General features: G+C 38.2%; 1 protein-coding gene across 3 annotated transcripts in view; it reads right to left on the reverse strand.

The window, feature by feature from the left end:
- The window catches only part of LOC121324107 (SH2 domain-containing protein 4A-like), a 59,939-nt gene that overhangs the window by 20,026 nt on the left and 14,202 nt on the right, over positions 1–25,711 (reverse strand). For 2 of the 3 annotated variants that reach the window (XM_041265578.1, XM_041265579.1), the window contains exons 3-5: positions 21,653–21,797; positions 19,236–19,317; positions 7,688–7,829 (exon numbers count right to left, since the gene is read on the reverse strand). In XM_041265578.1, coding sequence (XP_041121512.1) covers positions 7,688–7,829; positions 19,236–19,317; positions 21,653–21,797 — 369 coding nt within the window. Of the gene's footprint in view, positions 1–6,830; positions 7,019–7,687; positions 7,830–19,235; positions 19,318–21,652; positions 21,798–25,711 lie in introns of those variants that run through there. The other variant, XM_041265580.1, reaches the window with a different exon arrangement.

Raw genomic sequence — 25,711 nt, forward strand, 5'->3', positions numbered from 1 at the left:
AGTTCTAGAATTTTGTTTCTGATACTTCTAGCATTTAGATAAATACATTTAATGGTTGTCTTACCTGAGTTGTTGTTCTTGTTTTGATGCGGTCTCCCTTCTGTTTTTTTTTGTTGATTTCTCCCCCCTTCCTTTCTAGTTTAAATGCTTCTGAACCTGCTCGAGGATCTTTTCTCCAAGTAGACTAGTTCCCTTGTTATTTAAATGCAGTCCGTCCCGTCTATACAGATAGTCCTCGTTGTAGAATGTGGTCCAATGATCAAGATAGGTGAAGCCTTCCCGTGTGCACCACGTCTTCAGCCATGCGTTTTGATTAATTATTTCCAGCTGTCCATATGGTCCTTTGCAAGGTGCCGGTAGTATACCAGAAAATACCACAGTTTTGGTTTTCTCTTTTAATTTCCTTCCTAGCTCTCTGAATTTGTTTTGCAGGGATTTTGGTCTGTCTCTTCCAATGTTGTTTGTACCGATGTGGACGACTACTACCGGGTCGTCTCCTGTTCGTTCTAGGAGCCTGTCCACGTTCTCAGTGATGTGCTTGACCGAGGCTCCCAGAAGGCAGCACACTGTTGTAGTAAGGGGGTCCAAACTGCGAATTGAACTTGCTGTGTTTCTCAATATGGAGTCCCCAACAATCATGACCTCCCCTCTTTTTGCTGTCTGGTCACCACTGTCAATGGGGTCCTGGATGTTGTTCCTTTCATTCTCTTGTTGTTGGTTCTGCTCGTCAAAATTCTGAAGTGACTCAAATCTGTTGGTTGTTTTGATTTCTGGTGGTTGTGTTTGACGAAGTTTCTTTTTTTCCCTGCTTCTGCCTCCCTGAACCCAGCTGTTCTGACCTTCTATCTCCCTGGTGGCTTTCAGTCTGTTAGGGGTGATGCAGACTTCCATGAATTGTGGGTGTGCCAGTTCCTCAAGATCCTGTTGCTGTCTCACTTCTTCCAGCTCCATTTCTAGCATACTTACTAGTTTATGCAAATCCTGGATCGCGCGGCACTTTACACATACTTGGTTTAGCTCCGCTGGGTTTTCTCAGATTTCCCACATCAAGCAGGCGTCGCAGATTACTGGCTTAAAGACCATGTTGAGGGTTTTTCTTTTGAAGTTTAGTTTCTTCTGCAGCCGTCAACCTGCTTTCAAACTGCTTCTAAACTGCTCTGTACTTTTCCACGCCTGTACTTCTCCCACTCGCTGTCGCTTCCACTCGCCGTCGCTGGGAAGAATGCCTCGTTTAACTGCGTTGTTCTGCTGTGCTGTTGGCTCCTCCCCTCGACCGTGTCTCAGAACGGCGCTGAATTTGAATCAGCTGTTCCGAGTTTCAGCTTGTTTGTTATCAGAAAAACACACGCGGCTGTTTGACTTTGAGCTGCACTAGTGTGCACATACTCAGATAACCTAAGGCAACGTTTCCCAAAGTGATGGTCGCAACCCAAACATGGGTCGTGACAAGGTTTCTGATGGGTTGCCAAACAATCTAAAAAAGATGACATTCAGTGCACACTGTTAGGATTTAGTTTCACTATACAACATCTTGTGCTTATATTCAAAATAATTATAATTCATGTACAAATCATTTGCAGTAATTATGTAAACAATGTATTGTTTTATCACCAGTCTTGTTGTTACAATATGTTAGTTTAATACAATTTTTTACTAATAATTAATCTGATAAAAGCAAACCTTTTAGCAAACCGTAAAACTATCAAAGTCTGAATGCTTATATAGTGTAGTGTATTTACAAATAAACTAAATGTGGCTTTTTGATTGGTTAAGTATTTCAGTTAAAATAATGAATAATTTGGGGTCATGAGTTCATTATTACTGTGTTCATTTGGGTGAAAACGCTGCCTTAGGCAAACACTGACCTAAGGCATTCCCTTTAGCATGCTTTAAATTGGCTGGTATTAATTAAAACAGAATAAACCTTTAACTAAACAATCATTTGTAATCTGCACAGTTTGTGGATTAATGGACACACCTTCAAAGAGTCAGACTTTAGTGAAGTGTTATTACAATGTCAACCAGATGAAAAAGTTAAAGACAAATGACTACAGATCAAATATGAATGATTTTAACAAGATACTCATTTTATATTTTCAGACAGCACAAAAGCACCCAGTAAAGTCACCAAATCAGAAATAAACAGCACTGACATTCAATTTAAGGGTTTGTGAGTAGTATGAATTATTTCTAATTTGTCCTTTCAGACAAAAACAACGCTTAATGACAATATGGGCCCACTCATTAACCCTAAACCTCATCACTCTCCACACATCATCCACCTGAACCAAATCACTCCTCTAAACCTCTCCTCACATCATCCACCTGAACCAAATAATTCCTCTAAACATCTCCTCACTCACCACACATCATCCACCTAGACCAAATCACTCCTCTAAACCTCTCCTCACATCATCCACCTGGCCCAAATCATTCCTCTAAACCTTTCCTCATGCTCCACAAATCACCCACCTGGATCAAATCATTCCTCTAAACCTCTGCACACATCAACCACCTGGACCAAATCACTACTTTAAACCTCTCCTCACTCTCCACACATCACCCACATGTGCTACATCTTCAGTTTCAGAACAACTGTGTCAAATCACTTACAAATAAGTATATAATAAATAATGTAATAATAAAAATAATTTCTTACTGTCATTATTTTTTACGGCCTCCTAAAAAATGTCTTCGATCTTGCAACCAGATCCATTATTATCCTGCCTCTTAATTCTGTAACTTGGTGACATTTCATAATATTGCAATTCCAGAATGGGGCCAGACAGAGGCAGTGTTTCATTCTATTGCAGTTGTTTTTTTCAGAGCCCACATCTGTATTGTTGATTCCATGCTGCTACAACTTCTACTTTTAGCAGCATAAGGAATGTCGAGGTGTCTTGATCCAAAATGCAGAGGGCTCTTTTCCTGAGCACTGAAAAGATTAAGAAACCCTTTCAACCTATTCAGTAACTGACAGAGAATCAGTGAGCACGTACAGCCTCATTTCAGATACTCTAAAGCTGATGTACACTTAGGCCTTGCTTTGGATCCCCAGCAATCACATCCTGCTTTTAATCAGGACAAGTTGACATCATATGACGCCTGAGAGTAATAGTGAGCAGTGCTCTCCAGCTTCATAGAACTATTAACAAGCTGCTGCTTGAGCTCACATTCACAGTCTTCATGGGATGAGCTCAGCTACTACAGTACATTCACCATCAAACCGACCTATAGCCCCTTACCAGCATAAAATGGGTGCCAATGCACCTCAGTGTTTCAGATACATTGTAGAGATCCCAGTATTGCACAGCAAACAGGAGAAACAGTGTTTAAAATACACTGTACAGATCCCACTATTGCACAGCAAACAGGAGAAACAGTGTTTCAAATACACTCTGTACAGATCCCAGTATTGCACAGCAAACAGGAGAGACTTGCTCAAAGGTGCCTGAGGGTATGTTGCCCTGTCAGATGCTGGAATGGACAGCAAGACTCGATCCCAGAGAAACTGATTGAGGGAGGCAGAGTTATGCATTAAAACTGGCATTCTTGAGACTTTGTAGTTTTTAAAGCAAGTACAACAGATAGCAGGTGGCACATACACAACTACAGAATACACAGTAGTGAAACAAAGTACAATTACAATCTGTTCAGTAGTTCAAAATGGTTTGTTCAATGATGAGCTGTTTAAATTCTGATGGGAGATTGTGTTCTGTTATTAAGATAATAAAAAAGAGCCAATTTTACGTGTTGATGGCAGGTTATAACAAATGTACCGATAACAGCTTCTTACAAATAACATTTTTAGTGGCCAAAAAGCTCCCATCTTAACACAGGAGCCATTAGGGTTACTTGTGCATATGAGCTGAAAAACCAGTACAGATAATCAGACTGAAACCAGGAGTGCCCGTAAAACTGAGTTGAGTCTGAATTTGTTCTTGTGTATTATTCATGCTCATACCCGTTACTTGGCACACCCCTAGTAATGACCAACACTTAGTAACTTTCTCAAAAGGTCCTTACTGGATTGCAGTTGTTCTTTTTGTTTCCCAGGTGTTTTGTTGTGTCACAACACTAAGTTCACTTCCTGTGTTACCTGAGCAAAATATGCTTATGAAAGGTAGCAGCATGTTTTTTAAAGTCTTAGTTTACACCTTTAAGAGGGAAATCTATCACCAAATTCTCTGGATTCTTGCCACATAATATGTTTAAGTTGACAAACCCTTAGTGCAGTGTTAACTCTCGAAATTCATTTGTTTTTCTCAAGAGCTGGGACTTTTAAAACCGGTTCAGTAGACAGTAATATTAATTAGGCATGTGTCCGAGTACAAACGAGTATTCATAACGATTATGGTCATTTTTTTTTCCACCCCGACTACGAACAATTGAGTACTTTTGCTATTGCTTCAGAGTGTAAATATGTATGTAAAACATACATTGATCAGCTCCTCCAACAGGGCAGTGAGGACTGTCAATCTCAAATCTAGAGATAGAGAGCTGATCCAGGGGGAAAGGAGGAGGGACCAGTGTGACACAGTCTCTGACGCAGTGGAACTAACTGCTTTTCTGTGTTGCATGAGTGAGGAGGTCAGGCAGATGGAACGTTCCAACTATTTTCAGATGTATATTACTTTCACTTTGAAAAGGGGATTTCCTAATAGCTTTTCCAAAATAATATAATTTCTTGAAATATACTTAAAACATGTTTTAGCTGATACTGGGTAATTTGGTTAAGTCCTTCAGTTTATGCATATCCTCTACCATGCAAATAATTGTATTTTCATTAAAAAAACTAAATAAAAAAATCTACATCACAATAAATACCAAAACTCCCCAAACACACTCAAATAATAAGTGGTACATCTTTTAGATTGTTCTCATCATAGTTAGCTTATCTTAGCCAATCATACTTTAATATGTACAGTAGTTCCCGTGTATAGGAACACCTCCTAAGGGAATACTTTGCCTAATGGAACACCCTTGTGGTGTAACAGATTTTTCCCCACTGTAAATGCTCTGGCTAAAGCAATAGGAACTTTGCTTAAAAGAACAATTCTGGCACTGGTAACGATTTGTTGACAATGGATACAGTACTGTTTTCTATAAAAGTGACTTGTAATAGTGATAGTGTCTTGAGGGACTCTGACTGGTTAATTAAATCTTTCCAGAACCACCATCAGATCACTGACTTATTTTGTATTGTGATTTCCACTAGTGCACCTCATCGCTACAAAATAACATGTAAACAAACAGCAAAATGCACTGCTGTTTTTCTTGCAACACAAAGTTGGAAATTGTTCAAGCTCTTGAAAAAACCTGAATCAGACGCAAGTCGCCGAGCAGTTTGGTGTTTCCCATTCTGGTGAGTTGCTTTACCATTCTGTTAAATAACGTGCATGCCTTGTATATTGCAGTTGCATTTTGTAACGTGTGTAGGAGTGCTGTGTTAATTTAGTTTGACAGTTATTAATGTTACGTTAACCCTAAGTTACGCCCATTATTTTTGCTTCTGCCATTGTGATAGCCCAAAACACATCAGCAAGATAATTTCATAGTACATAGCTGTGGCAAAGTAGTTGATAGTGTGCAGGTGCAGGTTATTAAGGAAAAGACAGACAATTGTAATCTAGATGAAAAGGTTTATTTAAGTCCAGGGCCTGACGCCAAAACCAATAGTAAATAATAATGGAGGTAAGTAATACAGCAGTGTGTATTACTTAATTTATAATCCCTGTGTTGCTCCGCAAATAATAATCCTGTTATTATTATACAGCCACACAAAACATACCCAAGTCCGTTACAGGTTTAATTAGTGCTAGTGGTGCAAATACAGTTTTATTTGTGACAAAGGTGCAGTGTTGTTTGGTTTAGTACCGGCCCCTGGCAACAGCTCTGGAACTGTGTTAACTGTTTGGTAAGGTACAAGACAAGACAATTACAAACAAACAAAAAACAACACTCACGATTTCTGGCAACAATACACTTTTACTGTCCTTCTGGATTTTACTCTCTACAAACCAAATGCGAAGGAACAGATTACGATTCTCCGCCCCCCTTATATGCTGTTACGCATGACTCCTTGGTAAAAGAATGCAGCCTTTTTCCAGACTAACCGACCTCCCAACCCGGCGAAAAAACTGACAAGCCAGCCCATCCATAAAAAAACTCTGTCCTCGCTTAGCACCCTAACAGGTTGGGAGGGAGATTTACAACCAAGGTTCATTGTACTTCTGTTACAATAGCGATTTAAGGTTTTTGACCATGTTGTTTTGTTTTAGTTTTATTAACATTAATTTGTTACTGTTACTTTATTATTACAATAATCTATTAACATACACTTGCCTATTGTTTTGCTTTTACTTATTCAGTTCATTTAATATGTCGATGCACATACATCAAGATAAGTGATACATATGTATATATTTATTGATTCATACTATGTCTTAGAGAACACTTTGGTTATAAGAACACTTCGCTTGCTTCCCAAGGGGTGTTCTCTTAGATAGAGACTACTCTACTGTAAACAAGCACAACCCCATCACAATAATCCCCAAGATAATTAGTAAATAAATATTAAAAAATGTATGGGCTTTTAGCACTAGAACAGTCATTTTGACAGTTTGAGGATTTCAAATTAAATTCTGCATGTCTGAAAGTTATGCAGTTGTCCGTTTATGACTTTCCTAAATACATGTATTAAATAAGGTGACCGTGTTTCAAAGTAGGGAAATAAGGAAGTTATAATCCCGCCCACCTAGAACTGCCAAAGCAGTCATTTTGACTGCCTTTAACAATACATGTTTTTATTTTGAATATAACCTACAATATTCTATAGCCTGTTGTTATCTCTATTGGACCTGGCAGCCATCAATTATTTTGTTTTGTACAAGGAAAGCAAAGGGGAATATATCAGTAAGAAAGATTTCATCTTGAAGCTAGCCACAGCATTCGGTAGAAACATCAATCAGAAAACTGCAAAAGCAGCAGGCTGCTGCAGCTCAAACTGGATACTGTGCTGCACCGAGAAACACAAGCAAGAGAAAACATATGTTACTTTCATTTAAAATTAAAAACTACTTTTGTTTTTAAAGTTTTGTATGTAGTGTTTACAAGCACTTGTTTCTTTTGAAATGTTTATTTTATTATAGTTTTTCATTTTTTGAAATAGTGCTTTATTTATATGTGGCAAGTTAGAAAATAACCTATTTCATGTTAAATTGTTCATTTAGATGTTTGCTACGAGGTGCCTGAATAAAACTTTTGCATTGTAAATGATAGTATGTCATTTTAATATTTTAATAATGACATCCGGCGACAGTTTTAGGTATGAGTACAACCGCGGCAGTTCTAGTGTTAAAACACTCAATGTATAAGCTAATTGCCATAGATTGGTACTCAGCTGGAAAGGTGAGGGAGATACCCTAATAACCATTGCATTCAGTGTATCAGTAACCAGTGGATTTAGAATAGGTGTCATTAATTTGTGTCATCTCTTAGCCGTGCTTTATTTGCTGTTCCGTTATTGAGTGATAACACAATGGCTGACCACTGTAAAAAAACAGGAAGAGCAGTGTCCCGTTCTTGTATAATTTTCCATTAAGCACTCTCTAGTTGCTATTTTATAATTATCCTTCAAAAAGCACCCCCATGTTTGTTGTCAACCTTTTAAACTGGGGTTACTTACCTTTTTCTTCCTGATGGTCTCTATCCAATAGTCTGAGAGCCAGAGACTGGGGTTCCTTGTGCTGGAGATGTGATCGATAGTACAGCCCTGAATCCTTTAGTTCTGTAATTGTATCTGCAGTGTCATTTTCCTTTTCTGCTGTCTACAAACAATAAAAGCAACAACAAAAATAAGAAAGCAGCACATAGATTCATTAGTAGCATTAGTAGCAGGAACTCATGAAAACCCTGCCACATAGCTATTAATGAAATGTAATTAGAAAATCGATCTCAGAGTTCCTTTAACTTGATTGAATATTATAAATGTTTAAATATGTTCCGTTTAGATATTGCTGTGATTTTTTATGGGGAAAAAAATATTTACTTTAACTCTTGGTAGCTTTTGTAATATTAGAATGGTAACAGTTACAAACATACTTTCTTCGGTGAGCCATCTCTCCTGTCAAAAAAACATGCACTGAAGTTGTCACATGTTCAGAATTGCCAGCATCAGCATTAAGGGAGCGTCTGTAAACTCAACTCCTCTAGTTGCAATTTCATAATTATCAGCACTTCTGATTAAGGGAGAAAATTGGAAAACCTGTTGGGGAGCACGATAGACGAAATTGAAATGGTGGAAATGACATAAGAACATAAGAAAGGTTACAACCGAGAGGAGGCCAATCGGCCCATCTTGCTCGTTTGGTTGTTAGTAGCTTATTGATCCCAGAATCTCATCAAGCATCTTCTTGAAGGATCCCAGGGTGTCAGCAAACGACTGCAATTTGTCAAGGCACTGACTAGAGGAAAGGCATGCCTTGATTTAGTCTTTTCAAATAATGAAAACAGAATAACTAAAACAGAGATCAGAGAACCAATGGCAAACTCAAAGACCACAACATGGTCTCATTTGAAGTGGTTTTTAAAAACCAAAAGTAATGACTAAAGCTAAGGTTTACAATTTTAGAAAGGCAAACTATGAAGGTATGAAACAGAGACTATCAGAAGTAGATTGGAGTAAAATAGAGAAAACACCCACAGAAAAAGATGGCTGTTTTTAAAAAAAAAATGTTGTACTGGAAGCGCAAAACAATTACATCCCAAAAGTTGTCAAATCTAAATCTAAAAGAAAAATTGCAAAAAAGGTTTAATAGATCAATTAAAAAAATATATTCTGCAAAAAAAGGCACTTTACAGAGCATTTAAAGGGGACCAAAAGCAAAGTACACAGAAAGTTTTTAAAAGGAGAATATGGACAACATGCCCCACATGTCAACCTGTTCCTATCCAGTTTTAAATAACTTTAGCATTTAACCGAGGCAGAAGTGTTAAAGGGACTAGGAGCTCTTAAAATAAACAAATCCCCTGGGCTGGATGAGGTCCTCTGAATAGTACTCAAAGAAATGAAAGAAGTTATTTACAAACCGCTAACCAAGGTCATGCAGCAGTCTCTTGACACAGGGGTTGTACTGACAGACTGGAGAATTGCAAACATAATTCCGATCCGCAAAAAGGGAAACAAAACTGAACCAGGTAAGTACATACCAATAAGCCTGACTGCACTAATAAGGTACTGCATGCAGGCAACATAAATGTGCATTATAAATATCATATGGGAGATACTGAAATTGGAGAAGGAATCTATGAAAAAGACCTAGGAGTTTTTGTTGACTCAGAAATGTCTTCATCTAGACAATGTGGGGAAGCTATAAAAATGGCCAACAAGCTGCTCGGATATATTGTGAAAAGTGTTGAATTTAAATCAAGGGAAGTAATGTTAAAACTGTACAATGCACTAGTAAGACCTCATCTTGAATATTGTGTTCAGTTCCGATTACCTCGCTAAAAAAAGGATATTGCTGCTCTAGACGGAGTGCAAAGAAGAGCGAGCAGAATTATTCCGGGTTTAAAAGGCATGTCATATACAGAATTGAATCTACTCAGTCTTCTACAAAGAAGACTATGCAGCGATTTGATTCAAGCATTCAAAATTATAAAAGGTATTTACAATGTTGACCCAAGGGGCTTTTCGACCTGGAAAAAGAAACAAGGACCAGGGGTCACAAATGGAGATTAGACAAAGGGGCACTCAAAACAGAAAATAGGAAAATTCTCTTTTTTACACAGAGAATTGTGAGGGTCTGGAACCAACTCCCCAGTAATGTTGTTGAAGCTGACACCCTGGGATCCTTCAAGAAGCTGCTTGATGAGATTTTGGGATCAATTCTGCTAACAATCAAACGAGCAAGATGGGCCGAATGGCCTCCTCTCATTTTTAAACTTTGTTTTTATGTTCTAAACTAATATTACAATATGGAAGGGATATTTCCTATAGAGCAGAGGTAAGTCAGAAAATATAACGCGGCAAGGTGGTAATGAAGTATAAATGACCAATTATTAACTATAATCCCATTCTGATTTAAAAAGAGAGTAAACAATTGCAATATGATATCATGTACAAATCAGGACTGTCCATTAATCACAACATGATCATTTATTTTTAGATAATTTTATTTAACTCTTGTTAATCACCCTCTGTCTTGAGCCTCTCTGCGCACCACAATTAATTCCCAGCAGCACTATTTTAATATACTTGAGTGCAGAGACACAATAAGAGCAGTTATCGTTTCAATAGACAGTTAGTCATGGAACTGCATTATGTCTAGGGCTTCTGATTTTCGGTTCTAACCGATAAAACACCCCCGATACAAAAAAAAAAAATGATATCGGTGGGTAGCCAATAAACACTGGAAAACACCGGAAAAACTGTGGAAATGGTTAATCAAGTCACATTGACGTTACCCTTTTCCCATTAAAAAATAAAACCTACTACAAAAACAATAATAAATACATTTCTCAGTGCTGCTGGGGAATGTCCTGCCTTCCTGACTTGTTTCTATGATTGATTCATTCTGAATACTTTAAACCCTCCCCAACTACTGCGTGACAGCACATTCCTACATTTCTATTGGAGACTTGACAAAGTCCCACACAAAAGATTAATTCTCAAACTGAACGCAGCTGGAATTCAAGGAAACACATGTACATGGATTAGGGAGTGGTTAACATGTAGAAAACAGAAAGTACTGATAAGAGGAAAAACCTCAGAATAGAGTGTGGTAACCAGTGGTGTACCACAGGGATCAGTATTAGGTCCTCTGCTATTCCTATCTACATTAATGATTTAGATTCTGGTATAGTAAGCAAACTTGTTAAATTTGCAGACGACACAAAAGTAGGAGGAGTGGCAAACACTGTTGCAGCAGCAAAGGTCATTCAAAATGATCTAGACAAGATTCAGAACTGGGCAGACACATGGCAAATGACATTTCATAGAGAAAAGTGTAAGGTACTGCACGCAGGAAATAAAAATGTACATTATAAATATCATATGGGAGATATTGAAATTGGAGAAGGAATCTATGAAAAAGACCTAGGAGTTTCTGTTGACTCAGAAATGTCTTCATCTAGTCAATGTGGGGATGCTATAAAAAAGGCTAACAAGATGCTCGGATACATTGTGAAAAGTGTTGAATTTAAATCAAGGGAAGTAATGTTAAAACTGTACAATGCACTAGTAAGACCTCATCTTGAATACTGTGTGCAGTTCTGGTCACCTCGCTATAAAAAAGATATTGCTCCTCTAGAAAGAGTGCAAAGAAGAGCGACCAGAATTATTCCAGGCTTAAAACGCATGTCATATGCAGACAGGCTAAAATAATTTAATCTGTTCAGTCTTGAACAAAGAAGACTACGTGGCGAATTCAAGCATTCAAAAATTCTAAAAGGTATTGACAGTGTCGACCCAAGGGACTTTTTCAGCCTGAAAACAGAAACAAGGACCAGGGGTCACAAATTGAGATTAGACAAAGGGGCATTCAGAACAGAAAATAGGAGGCACTTTTTTACACAGAGAATTGCGAGGGTCTGGAATCAACTCCCAAGTAATGTTGTTGAAGCTGATAACCTGGGATCCTTCAAGAAGCTGCTTGATGAGATTCTGGGATCAATAAGCCACTAACAACCAAACGAGCAAGATGGGCCGAATGGCCTCCTCTCGTTTGTAAACTTTATGTTCTTATGAGACTCCACTTGCGAGATTTAAAACAAGATTACAATCAGGATGGAGGCTTGTTAGCAGGATTTAAAACTGTATTACAGTTAAAATAGAGGATTTAAAACAGAATTCTGAAGAAATGTACAAAAAGGCCTGCACATAAAAACCCCAAAAGAATGTGCCCGTGACCAGAGGGATTTCTTTGTGAAAGACAGCAAAGGAAAGAAGATACAACTTAAATGTGCGAATACTGTTGAGTTACTACTATACATATTTTGAGAGAATAAAAAACAAAGTAACCAAAAACACAAACTTCATACAGTATATCAGAAACGAAAGCCCTGAAAAAAAAAGATTTACATAAAACTCAAAAATAGCTAAAAATAAGCATTGAAAAATACATAAAAAAATAAAACCCTAAAAACAGAAGCTCTAATCATGGAGCAAAGCACTATATGTGAAGGACTTATGAATAGGAAGTTTTGTAGTTTTTTTTTTACTTTGACAGTTCATTGTATAGAAAGACTATTACGTCTATCTGTTACTTCCAGAATCACAGAATGTATCTAGTCTTCTATAAAACCTGTGTGCTGTAAACACGCCTTACTTTCTCAAAATACACTGTCGAGCAACAGCTTCAGGCAGCAACAACAGAATAACAAATGAAACCGTCGGTTTCGACAGAGTACTTTTTGTTTCTTAAATTCAGGATCTCTGCAAGCCTGTGAATCAAGCTGCATGATGTCAGTGTGATACAGAGTCCCACTGAAAGCAGCCAAGTATGTATTTCAGTTAGATGTTGGCATTCAGTCTATGTTCACATTGGGAGTGACGTTCCTTATAAAGAGAGTTTGTAATAACAAGGATTCCTGTGCATGTCTGTGCTGCTCCATCATGAGATTATTTCTGCATTATTTCTATGTATGTTTTAATACTTACCGGGCTACTCTCTAGATTAAAATACAAATTAGAGCAAGCCAATGCAGAGTCCATTAGTGATATTATGCCTTTAATGACAAGTAATTTCTTTTGGTTAATTTTTTCCAGTTGTTTATGTACCAAAGAAAGGATCTTCAAAAGTACCGCCACTTTGACAGATTTTTCACTGGCATAGCACCTCAGGACACCTGGTTTAGAATCCAGCTTCGGTCACAAGTGTAGTAATTGTGGTGGTTCCAGCAAGCAGTGGACATCAATCACAAAAGCACAAGATCTGACTCACTTGGCAGCCCCTGCTTGACAGAGACACAGAATAGGGGGTGGGGGCTGTTCCAATCAGGATTGCAGAGAGGCTTCATTCCACTCGCTGGCACTGTCTTACTGTAGCCAAACCCATTGTCACAATGCACCAAAAATTACATTGATTAACACGCTACCTGAATGTAAAAACAACAGTGCTATCAATTGTCTTTTACTTTGAAAATACATCATTAAAAGTAAGGGGTAAGGTCAAGTTGTGATTTATTTTGAGCCTAAATGATATTGCCCCAATGGAAACAGCCCTGCACACTGACCGACCACTGTTAGCTAGATTAATGGCTGTCTAAAGAAGGTCACCTACAACCAGTCGAGACTGGAAACTGCCTAAAGCCACTGTGGACACATCCTAACTGAGCACTGTATTCCTTATTATAGCCATATAGATCACACCTTCATCAGCATTCATTTATAAACATGACATTGGCAATTCCAAACATGTGATAATAATGTATTACAATACAATGCATGCAAAATCTTATTCCCTGTGGTTTGCTGGTATATTCAAGTAGCAGGGTTGTGTTGCACAGATTTGAGTTATTGAGCAGTTTCGTCCATGCTTCTGCAGACTGGATTTGAGTATTTAAACAGTTTAGTCGCTCTGTTTCGGAACAGAGTTAAAACATGTTAAATTCTGTTCAGATTTTTACATGACAATGTCTTCAGAACTGTGGTACAGTTGTATCAAGTTTAAAAGAGGAGTAGACTTAATAAAAAGAAAAAAATAATAATTTTGATAAACAGACTAGACAACCCTTCTGTAGCACTGGAAAGATTTTGCATACGATACACACACACACACACATATATATATATATATATATATATATATATATATATATATATATATACACACACACACACACATGTATATATATATATATATATATATATATATATATATATATATATAAAAATATATATAAAAAAAAGATGTGTGTGTGTGTGTGTGTGTATATATATATATATATATATATATATATATATATATATATATATATATATATAATGTATGTGTGCGTATGTATATATATAAGCAATAGAGCCGGTCGATGCAGGCTCTACAGTGTGGTAGATGACACTTCACATTGGAGACCTATAAAGCTAATGGAAGTGTAAAAGGGGTAATATTTATTGGAATGGTTTTGTTAGCTAAAATTTAAGAGCTTGTACATACACGCCTACAGCCACATGCAGATAGAATGAACAGAAAAACAAAAATCAGTTTGTAGGTCAGCTGCCCACAAGTCATGTCAATGAAATAATCAAACAACTGAAACATGACAAGGCCCATATGCCCCAACAAGTGCCCTCGTTTTCGGAATTCAGAACAGTTATCCTTCATTCTGTTTTGCACAGGGAAGTGTCATTAATGTGCAGCTTTAAACCTAAATTCATGACTGACTATTAAAAGCCTTTCTAGCAGTTGTTTTTTTCTTTCTTTCACAGGACAGAAATTAAAGCTGTCCACTGAGTGGAACACAAGTGGGAGTAATGCTGGTAGCTGTTCCCCTTGAGCAGATGGCTGAAAAACTTGAGCTAGGAATTAAATTGACTATGACGGTGTGAGGGCCAATCACAGATGGATGAAATTCTAGTGCAGTCCCCAGCGTCTCTGACAGGGAACACTCTTCCTCCTGTGTGCAGCTGCACTAAAATGTGTTAGAAATGCAGCCACTTCAAGGTACAGTGCTGCAGAAAGGATATTTCAGAACAGGAGGCTTGTAACAATATGAACGTGACTGGCAGCATTTTTTCTGTATAAAAGAATTTTACTCCTGTTTTGTTACCCAATTTAAAATGCCAAATTGTCACCAAACCGATGCAACCCACTTACTTTATATGTCAGAAGGACCGAAGATCATCATGCTTTGTCAAGCCAATGCCTCTTTTCACCAGCTAAACCTTAAAAGGCAATACTGGCAAGCTAAAATATGAACTCTCAAGGCGAAACCCAGCCCGGCTACCTGGCACAGTCGGGCTGATTTTCCACCCTAACACCAGAACGCTCCCTATAGACGACCAGGCAAGATCTGTAACTCTGCTGGAACAGAATTCAAAACCAGTATTCTGGTTTTCCAATGGACACTACTGGACATTGTCTAGAAAGGTCAGAGAAAGACCTACTCCCATTTGTTTAGCTCATGCGATTCTGATATATGCTTTAATATTATTTAACTCCTGGCATGTGTAACGCCCCTCCCACTCCTGTTAGTGCCTGGAGTACTCAATACCTAACTCACGGGAAGTGACTAGGCCTGGGTTCCCAATACTTATTTAAATTATAATTAGTCTGTTAGAGATATATGTGTACTGTTTTTTAATGTGGTGCCTTCACCTATTTAAGGGACATCTAAATACACATGTACCCCTTAATAGGAATTATTATCAGTAATAACATAAACACACAATCAATAGAAAGAAGGCTATGTATTAAAATAAATAACATATAACCAATATTACAAATAATATATTTACTCAAATAATATGCGTTGCTATACAAAATAATTAAACTACTGCACTACAGTGGGCCCACACACACACGTGTACTCACGTGTAATGACCACGTGCACTAATAACAGAAATATCACGTTGCAGGCCTGAACCGTCGCTCGGGTACGTAGTGGCAATAAAAAAACAAAACAAAATGCCCCTTCACTTATTTATGTCAAATAAGCAATAAAATTATACTTTAAAAAAAAAAAACTGTGTTTTGAATGCAAGCAGTACTCACGACCAGCAACACAGTTCCGTTTCTTGCTTCCAGATAAGTTTGTAGAAGGACACAATAAACACAACGACAGCTGAAAAATCTTCTTTTCCAACGTGGCCAGAGGTACTCGGAGCTTTCTCCTGGTCACCCCGAGTGCTATCTGGGTCTCAGCAACAGTTCCAGATGCCAACAGAAAAGTACATTAATAATAAACAAGAAGACTATACCATAAAATAGTGACTGTCGAACCTTCTTTCTCTCTCTCGCACAAACCCAAACAAAATGCTAAGTCCCACCCCCAAATTCCACTACCTGTTGGCTAATTGGTTCAGGGGGGACACCTGTCCAATAGAATTGTGTTTAGGTGTAGCAAGCTAATAAATGTGATTCTGGTGCATTCTAACTATGTTACAAGAAATACAACATTTTTATTTAAAGGAATAGCGCAAATTTGCAGCAAGGCTACATCCTCCCCCTTCTAAAATGATTGGATGTCCCCATCAGACTTAACTTTTTGCTAGACGGTTGTCTTTACAACTACAATTGTGACACTTTGCTAATGGATTGCACCATAATGTAGCGCACTGACTCTGACATTGCACTTCAGGATAGCTGCTACTGATTTGAATGACCATTCCCTGGTGTATTAAGGTCAAAGGCGCATCAGAAGGGTTTCCTGGCTCATCATAGGTTAAACGGATGACAGGCTTCACTTCTTTCTTAGCACGATGTTCAATTATTGGATCCCCACCCTCCGACAATATAGAGATCTCCCTCGTTAGGCTCTGTGTCCACCACAGGGTCTTCAATAGGGTGTTGGGCGTCCTCTTCCTCCAAGTCAGTCTCTCCGTCAGAACTTTCAAGCTCTTTGGACGAGCTGGCACTGCTATCTTCTAAGACAAGCTCTGCTCCATCAGGGACAGTTTCAATCTCTGGGTACATGTCAGAACCAGTGGGCTCGATGATGCTCTCATTTAACCTCTTATGCCCCCTGTGTCCCGTGGGCGGGACATGGTAGTGCAATTACACATATTTCAAAAATCATCTGTAATATTATTACAAAAGCAAAACAGCAAAAAAAAGCTGACTCAATATCAGAAACGTTGTTTTCCTACCGTCAAACAGCGAAGGAATTTTTCTAATTCACCATTTCACAGCTGAGATATTCTCTTCGCAATGTGACTAGTACCTCACGGATTAAAAAGAACTCAGATCGACTAGCTGTGCGTTTTGCTGCTCTGGCCATACATGTATCTGTTGATGGAGAAATCTCAGTGATCACGTTATAGGGGAGGTCACAAGCTGTCCATTTATACCTTGACTTTGTTTGTAGCCTAATCCATTGAAGAGTAATCGATGTGCATATGTAAACAAGACACTTATTTGCAAACGAGAGCGCAGTGTTACGCACATAGGATCAAGGTTTCTTACCGTTTTCTGATCATTTTTTAATTTGTAAAATTTATAAAATCAAACGAAATGTTGAGCAGTGTTCCAAAGCATCCCAAAAGAAGTCAATTCAGTCTTTTTGAAGTTTTGGAGGAGATGGATAATAGTGCAAGTGACGGCGAAAATGACTTTCTGGGTTGGAGAGCACTGATTCGGTGTCTGTGAAGCAGCATTTGAAGATGAATTGGAGCCTCTTCAGGATTTGTAAGTATAATGGATCCACAATACATTTATTATTATTATTATTTTATTATTATTATTATTATTATTATTATTATTATTATTATTATTATTATTATTATTATTATGCGTAATTTTCAATATGCATTTTTACTGTAAATGTTATTAGAAAATGCAACCATTTGACTCTCAAGGGGCACATAAAAATAAAAATTTTTAAAATAATTTTTATTGCATAATAAAGAGCAACACCATGTCTCATCTGTGCTGTACTGCTGTATATGGTCCCTGATCTTTACAATGCAATACAGGTTGCAAGAAGTAATTGTTGCTTCCCGGCCGTCTTTATTATTTTCTCATTGATGTTCATTAATTTAGAGTATTGCATGGGAGTGTTTAGCAAACTTTTTTATATTTCACCTAGAGTCAGTGTAGGTTTCTTAGCCTTTCAAGATAAGCTGTCTACCTAGCCAGGTAGGGTAGGCTGAAGCTGATCCAGCAGTAATTAGGATACCGTTACCAGAGCAAGCTGTACATTCCCAATCTAAAAGCTTGCGGTATTTTATTAATATTTGTATTCTTTGTGGTTTAACAAGAATGAAAGCACTAACATTTGCAATATATGGTGTTTGTGGGACTGCTTTTGCCTGCTTGACTCCTGGCCATCCTGATACAGGTCCCCATTAAGAAACATAGGGACCCCTACACACTGATCATGTCTGCCTTGTGACACCACATGGTGAACACTGTGACTGCCTTGATCTGTCCACTCCAGTCTGCACCAAACTCATGCCTGACTCACTACATTCCTTTGGACTTTGGGGTTACATTTTGCTGTAATTCGACACATTCTCATTTTTCGACAACTGTTTTAAACCTGTATAATATATGATAACGTGGTTCTAGTAATCATGTATTTGTTATTTTAAAGCATGATATTATCTGGCCTACACATTAAAAAAGGTCTCGTTCCTTTGCCTGGTACTTCCTAAGTCATTTCACCTCAGCAGTGTTACTGGCTGAAAGCATGTTGGGCAACAGGGGAAGCAACTGGATGGTTAATAACATGGAAGACGCTCTTGAAATGGTGGGGACACTTTCATTCTCCAGGAGACCAAGAAAGACTCAAAGACCAAATCAGCCCTTCCAGGCTCGCATTTTCAGTGATATAGAAACAGTAGACAGTCAGATGAACATGTTAGACCACTTTGTGCTTTAATTAGGCATCTTATCAACTTCTAAAAAGTCTCCTGCGTTTTATTATTTGTGGGTATGTGTTCCGTTTTTCTTACTCTATTAAATACATTGCATGTGTTGTCTATTAAAGTCATCAATTTAAATTAGACAATCACTACTTTGCCTATTTTGACAATTTTCCAAGATTTTCAGTGACAGTGGTTTGATGTCATATGCACAACAAATCAACACAACAGAAGTAATGGGGTGTTCTAATAAATGTGCACACGACTGTATGTGAGAGACAAACAGGCATGTTCGTGCTATTACTTGCTATAGGTGGAGGTTATAAATGAGAGGAATCATTACAGTTCACAACAAAAAAAAAAACTTTCAAAGAGAAAGTTTTTTTTATTAAACTAATATTAGATAACCTTATCAAATATTAAATAGAACATATTCCTAGATCCACTATCAAAACTAAAATTTAAAAAAATCTGAACTTTCTAAAAGTAGCCCTGTGCTGAAACTGCATATGTGTTTAACTGCAGCTTTCTGTCTCTTTGTCTCCTGCAGGTAGCCAGCCTGGGGTGTGATGCTACCATGTCACAAGCCCATTATCCCCAAACATAGCAGTTGAACATTTTCTTCAGCTAGAGACACTGGGACACAAGACAGATTATATATCCAGTCCCTGTTACCAGCAAGAACAAGTAATTAATAACCATGTCATCTAACCTGAAAATTAAGCTGTATTCCATCTTCCTGAGTAGTGTTGATTTGGCACTCTGTTTTTTGAAAGGTTTCTGGAACAGGAGCTCTGGAACAAGAAGAGATCGCAGGTCTTGAGAAGTTTACATGCACAGGGCATGATCTATAGTTTAAATGCACAGGACATGATCTATAGTTTACATGCACAGGACATGATCTATAGATTAAATGCACAAGACATGCGTTGTAGTTTACATGCTATAATTGGCTTTATTCAATGCCCAATCTAAAAACCACCACCATCTAACTCTATGATAAGGTATCTTAATATTCACTTAATATAAATACAGTGCAAAAAAGGTTTGTGTTAAAGTGTTTATGGCTTTTAGAACAAAGTACTTACCTGATACCATTAAGATAATTGAAACAGACCCATGCACAGTATTAGATAAATTCACTACCTTCATACACACATTGGGACAGACAGATAAATAAAATTGGGGTAGGGTATTTGTTTCCCATTTTACCCATTGATTGTTCACTTAACCTCTTGGTATTCCTGAGTAGGTAATCATCATCCGCATGGTTACATATTTTACTGAGCAACACGTCCCACAAGTCGTGAGGGATGAAGTTTCCAAACTTCACCAAACCAATCACCCAGGGCTGTTGATGTAATATTGGTGGTAGGTGTTGGAGGTGTATGACTGGGAAGAAAGTAGAACTCTTTAACCTTGCAGAACTGTAGGCTACACGTAAGAATATAAGAACATAAGAAAGTTTACAAACGAGAGGAGGCCATTCGGCCCATCTTGCTCGTTTGGTTGTTAGTAGCTTATTGATCCCAAAATCTCATCAAGCAGCTTCTTGAAGGATCCCAGGGTGTCAGCTTCAACAACATTACTGGGGAGTTGATTCCAGACCCTCACAATTCTCTGTGTAAAAAAGTGTCTCCTATTTTCTGTTCTGAATGCCCCTTTTTCTAAACTCCATTTGTGACCCCTGGTCCTTGTTTCTTTTTTCAGGCTGAAAAAGTCCCTTGGGTCGACACTGTCAATACCTTTTAGAATTTTGAATGCTTGAATTAGGTCGCCACGTAGTCTTCTTTGTTCAAGACTGAACAGATTCAATTCTTTTAGCCTGTCTGCATATGACATGCCTTTTAAGCCCGGAATAATTCTGGTCGCTCTTCTTTGCACTCTTTCTAGAGCAGCAATATCTTTTTTATAGCGAGGTGACCAGAACTGCACACAATATTCAAGATTAGGTCTTACTAGTGCATTGTACAGTTTAAACATTACTTCCCTTGATTTAAATTCAACACTTTTCACAATGTGTCCGAGCATCTTGTTAGCCTTTTTTATAGCATCCCCACATTGTCTAGATGAAGACATTTCTGAGTCAACAAAAACTCCTAGGTCTTTTTCGTAGATTCCTTCTCCAATTTCAGTATCTCCCATATGATATTTATAATGTACATTTTTATTTCCTGCGTGCAGTACCTTACACTTTTCTCTATTAAATGTCATTTGCCATGTGTCTGCCCAGTTCTGAATCTTGTCTAGATCATTTTGAATGACCTTTGCTGCTGCAACAGTGTTTGCCACTCCTCCTACTTTTGTGTCGTCTGCAAATTTAACAAGTTTGCTTACTATACCAGAATCTAAATCATTAATGTAGATTAGGAATAGCAGAGGACCTAATATTGATCCCTGTGGTACACCGCTGGCTACCACACTCCATTCTGAGGTTTTTCCTCTAATCAGTACTTTCTCTTTTCTACATGTTAACCACTCCCTAATCCATGTACATGTGTTTCCTTGAATCCCAACTGCGTTCAGTTTGAGAATTAATCTTTTGTGCGGGACTTTGTCAAAAGCTTTCTGGAAATCGAAATAAACCATGTCATATGCTTTGCAATTATCCATTATCGATGTTGCATCCTCAAAAAAATCAAGCAAGTTAGTTAGACACGATCTCCCTTTCCTAAAACCATGTTGACTGTCTCCCAGGACCCTGTTACCATATAGGTAATTTTCCATTTTGGATCTTATTATAGTTTCCATAAGTTTGCATATAATAGAAGTCAGGCTTTCTGGTCTGTAGTTACCTGGTTCAGTTTTGTTTCCCTTTTTGTGGATCAGTATTACGTTTGCAATTTTCCAGTCTGTCGGTACCACCCCTGTGTCAAGAGACTGCTGCATGATCTTGGTTAGCGGTTTGTAAATTACTTCTTTCATTTCTTTGAGTACTGCTGGGAGGATCTCATCCGGCCCAGGGGATTTGTTTATTTTAAGAGCTCCTAGTCCCTTTAACACTTCTGCCTCAGTTATGCTAAAGTTATTTAAAACTGGATAGGAACTGGATGACATGTGGGGCATGTTGTCGGGAAATACGGCAATTGATGGAAACATTTCCAGTCTATATTCAATAAAGCACTTTACCTTGCATTGTCGTTGCTCATCTCTTTCTTGTCATCTATCTGCGAGCAGATGAGGTCGTACGGCTCGGTCCTCGTAGCATCTCCAATGACACAGACATGCACGTCCCCATCTTTCCCCAGAAGCCAGCTCACAGACTTGGGGGAAGCTGCAAGAAATAACACAATCAAGGCAAGGTCACAAGGAAATAAGAATAGGAGGCCATTTGGCCATCTAAGCTCATCTGGTTCCTAGTGGCTGATTGATCTTAGAGCTTTGTCATGTTAAAGGATTCAAGTGATTCTGCCTCAACAAAATGATCATGTAACCCATTCCATCCCCTTCCCACTCTGTATGAAGACGTGTCTCCTTCAGCAACATGACTAGGTAACCCATTCCATTGCTGCCTCACTCTCTGTATGAAGAAATGTCTCCTTCAGCAAAATAACTTAGTAACCCATTCCATCGCCTCCCCACTCTCTGTATGAAGAAGTGTCTCCTTCATTAACATGACTAGGTAATCCTTTCCATCCCCTCCCCACTCTCTGTATGAAGAAGTTTCTCCTTCAACAAAATAACTAAGTAACCCATTCCATTGCCTCCCCACTCTCTGTATGAAGAAGTATCTTCTTCAGCAAAATAACTAAGTAACCCATTCCATCGCCTCTCCATCTCTCTGTAAGAAGAACTGTCTCCTTCAACAACGTTACTAGGTAACCCATTCCATCGCCTCCTCACTGTATGAAGAAGTGTCTCCTTCAGCAAAATAACTAAGTAACCCATAACATCACCTCCCCACTCTCTGTATGAAGAAGTGTCTCCTTCAGTAACATGACCAGGTAACCCCTTCCATCCCCTCACCGACCTTTGTGTGAAGAAGTGTCTCCTTCCCTCTGTCCTGAGTCTATCTCTACTTAATTTCCAACTGTATCCACTGACTCTGGTTTCTGTACTGCGCTTAATGTATTGGTCTGGGTTAACTATGGCGGCATCTGCATGCACTCTGAATATCATGAGGAGAGCTTCATGCGTTGCCAGGAAGATTGAAAAAATAGAAGCATGCTAATAGAGCAATGTTCTTGTATTGACGGTGTGCTATAGGCGTCAAGTAAATATACAGAATGTCATAAAAAGCCAAGCACTCACCAGGAATCTGCTGTTAAGCTTATATATCTATTATTATAACATCATTATGAAAAAATAATGAAGCAAATTCATGCAGACGCGTGATGGCTACTGGCCTTCGTCAGTTCAGTAAACAATTTAAATCAACACATACAGGCAAGACGTTTATATGTCTAAAGCATTAATTATTCATTTTTCTTTCAATAAAACAATAACAGTGAATACTATTAGTGCCTAATTCAAATGATTTAAATACAAAACACAAATATATTTTATTATTAAAACCATCCCATTACCCATCCTAAAACTAATAAGCAGTTTAAAGTGAGAGGTAGGATTCTTGTGTTACCAAGTTTGGGGCATGGGGCATGATTGAAGTCTTTATGAAAGAGTCGTGAAAATTGACTCTGGAGTCCTGTGTGACACTGTCACGTGAATGCAATATATTTGTGTTTTGTATTTACATCGTTTGAATTGAACTGTATATGTAAACACACTACCGCTGTCCATCATATCAATACAGTGAGAAAACACATAACTGATCCACCCATCCGGTGGGGGGGTTGGGGTTCTGTACTATTTTACGTTTGTACTATTGTACCCAATTCCAGAGTCAACTGTTACTCCAACACTATTTGAACCAGCGGTGAGCAGTTATTGGAACTAGCGGATCGCAATTATCGTGCAGATATTGGTATATTCAGATGAATTAGGGCTTTCGCCCAATTCAAATTTGATTGCGCTATGTATATATTGAATGTCCATCTAGAACACATTTGCATCTCATGTTTCTATTTACCGATGCATTACCATATGCTAATAGGACCATATTAAAGGAACAGAAGGAAGGGAGTGTGCTGGACAGAGGTGAGTGCATGTTTCCACACTTGTCTGTTGGGCATGCGAATATGCTATAAATGTCACTATGGTATGAACATGTTATGTATGTTATGGAAACAAAAAAAGAGCCTTATTGCTTGTATGTTTTTGCTGCAAATTGGCTATGATGCATCACCATCAACTTTAGGTAAACTGAACTCATTGTATCATGCAGCATTGAGGTACATTACAAATATAAGATTTAATACTCATCATTGTATATTATACGATTTGGTAGGCTGGACTTCTTTGGCTTTACGCAGGTTGAAGCACTGGTATATTCTGGTATATAAGGCTATTCAATGTAAATTATATGAATATACTTATTTAAATGAATAACTTATAGTTTCTCATAGTAACCATGGCCTCAGATCTCATTCTTTTTTGCATTTTAAAATCCCAAATGTGTGTACTGAGGCTGGTAAAGGATCCTTTCCTTTGCCCCATGGCCCTGGAATGAGTTCCAGTCCAGACTAAAGCTGCAGACCTAGCTGTCTTTATTGCAATTTAAGAGTAAACTGCATGATTTAATTTCTGAGAGTTATAATTGTTTTAAATAGTTGGCTACTTTTGTGTATTTTGTTTTAAATGTGATATATTGTTTTAAATGTGATTTGCTTGTGTCTTAATTGTATTTTATTGTGTATTTGTTCTTGTTTTCCGATTGACTTGCTGCTACCTGCTTGGTTAGGTCTCACTCGTAAAAGAGGTTTTAATCTCAATGTGACTACCTAGTTAAATAAAGGATAATAAATAATATGTATCTAATATCCTGGCATTGACTGTTGATCTAATAAAAAAACTTAAAAAATAAAAAATAGGAAGATATTGCATAGTCGGCAACCAGTTTGGGGTCATACAAGTACTAATATATTTGTGCACAGTTTTTGCAAAGGCTTTGTTGGGCACACAAGTCGTTGTCTTATAAATTATAGATTATAAAATTACAACTCGTCTGTCTATAAAAAACAATTTTTCTGAATAAGGTGTCTAGAAAGGCTACGCAATCTCATAAAAAAAAAAAAAAAAACCCTCCATTATCTCCTCAGTCTGCTCTGGTACTGGGGAATGTAATATGTTCCTGTCATAGAGACAGCCAGAGTGGGGGATGTCAGACCAGAAACAGGAACCAGGAAATAAACAACAGAGAGGTGGAGTTTGGTGGAGCTGAGCGAATGGTCTCGCTCAGCATTTAATAAATGAACAGACAGTCAGAAAATAAACGGTTGTAAGACAAACAAAAACACAGGACACGGCACTGGTAGCCAAAATAAACAGACAAACAAAACGGACTAACACTAAACAAAACACGGTGAGTGGATATTTTAACTATTATTTCTTATTATTATTATTACCGCCGTCTCCAATCCCGTTCTCAACTCACTGAACACACAACCCCGAGTGAGTGAAAACATGCAGCTTTTATCAGCTGTACCGAAACTCGATTGCTAATCAATCATTCAATTGGAGTCGCGGTACAACTGCACTTACTTTTTACTTGCACGTGAAGTGCTGTGCAATCCTCGTGCCTAAATACAAATATACATTTTAAACACTCATGTTATACAGACCCATTTATATCTTGTGTACCAATGACTATACACTAACATTAACACACAACATATAACACAAAATACACAAAGGGGCGGGTACTTTGCCACAGTTCCTCAGCATGTGGCAGCAATGTGGTTATGAACTTGTCAAGGGGGCAGGACATGGCTGACTGGGTGCTCCCCACTGTATTACCTGCTACCTTCTGGAAGGTCTCTGTAGCCAGGATACATATACAGACAGACACTACTAATTGCTCAGACAAGGCATGACTGCTCAGGTTTGTTCTGGCCAGGTCATCATGCAGCATGTGACATAGATGAGTCAGCATGTCTCGGTCGAGATGATACCTGGACATGATTTGTTCATTGCTGAGCTCCTCATATGTGTGCCAAGGCCGGTGCACCCTTTCAGCATATCTTCGCCTATGTCGGGGTTGTTGTTGCTCGGTGTGCCTTGCATCATTCACATCCACATGTTGACGAACACGCTGCATGCTACCCACGTTTCCCATTGTTGCCTGTTTGT

Source organism: Polyodon spathula, chromosome 12 (genome assembly GCF_017654505.1).
Source record: "Polyodon spathula isolate WHYD16114869_AA chromosome 12, ASM1765450v1, whole genome shotgun sequence".
Taxonomy (NCBI): domain Eukaryota; kingdom Metazoa; phylum Chordata; class Actinopteri; order Acipenseriformes; family Polyodontidae; genus Polyodon; species Polyodon spathula.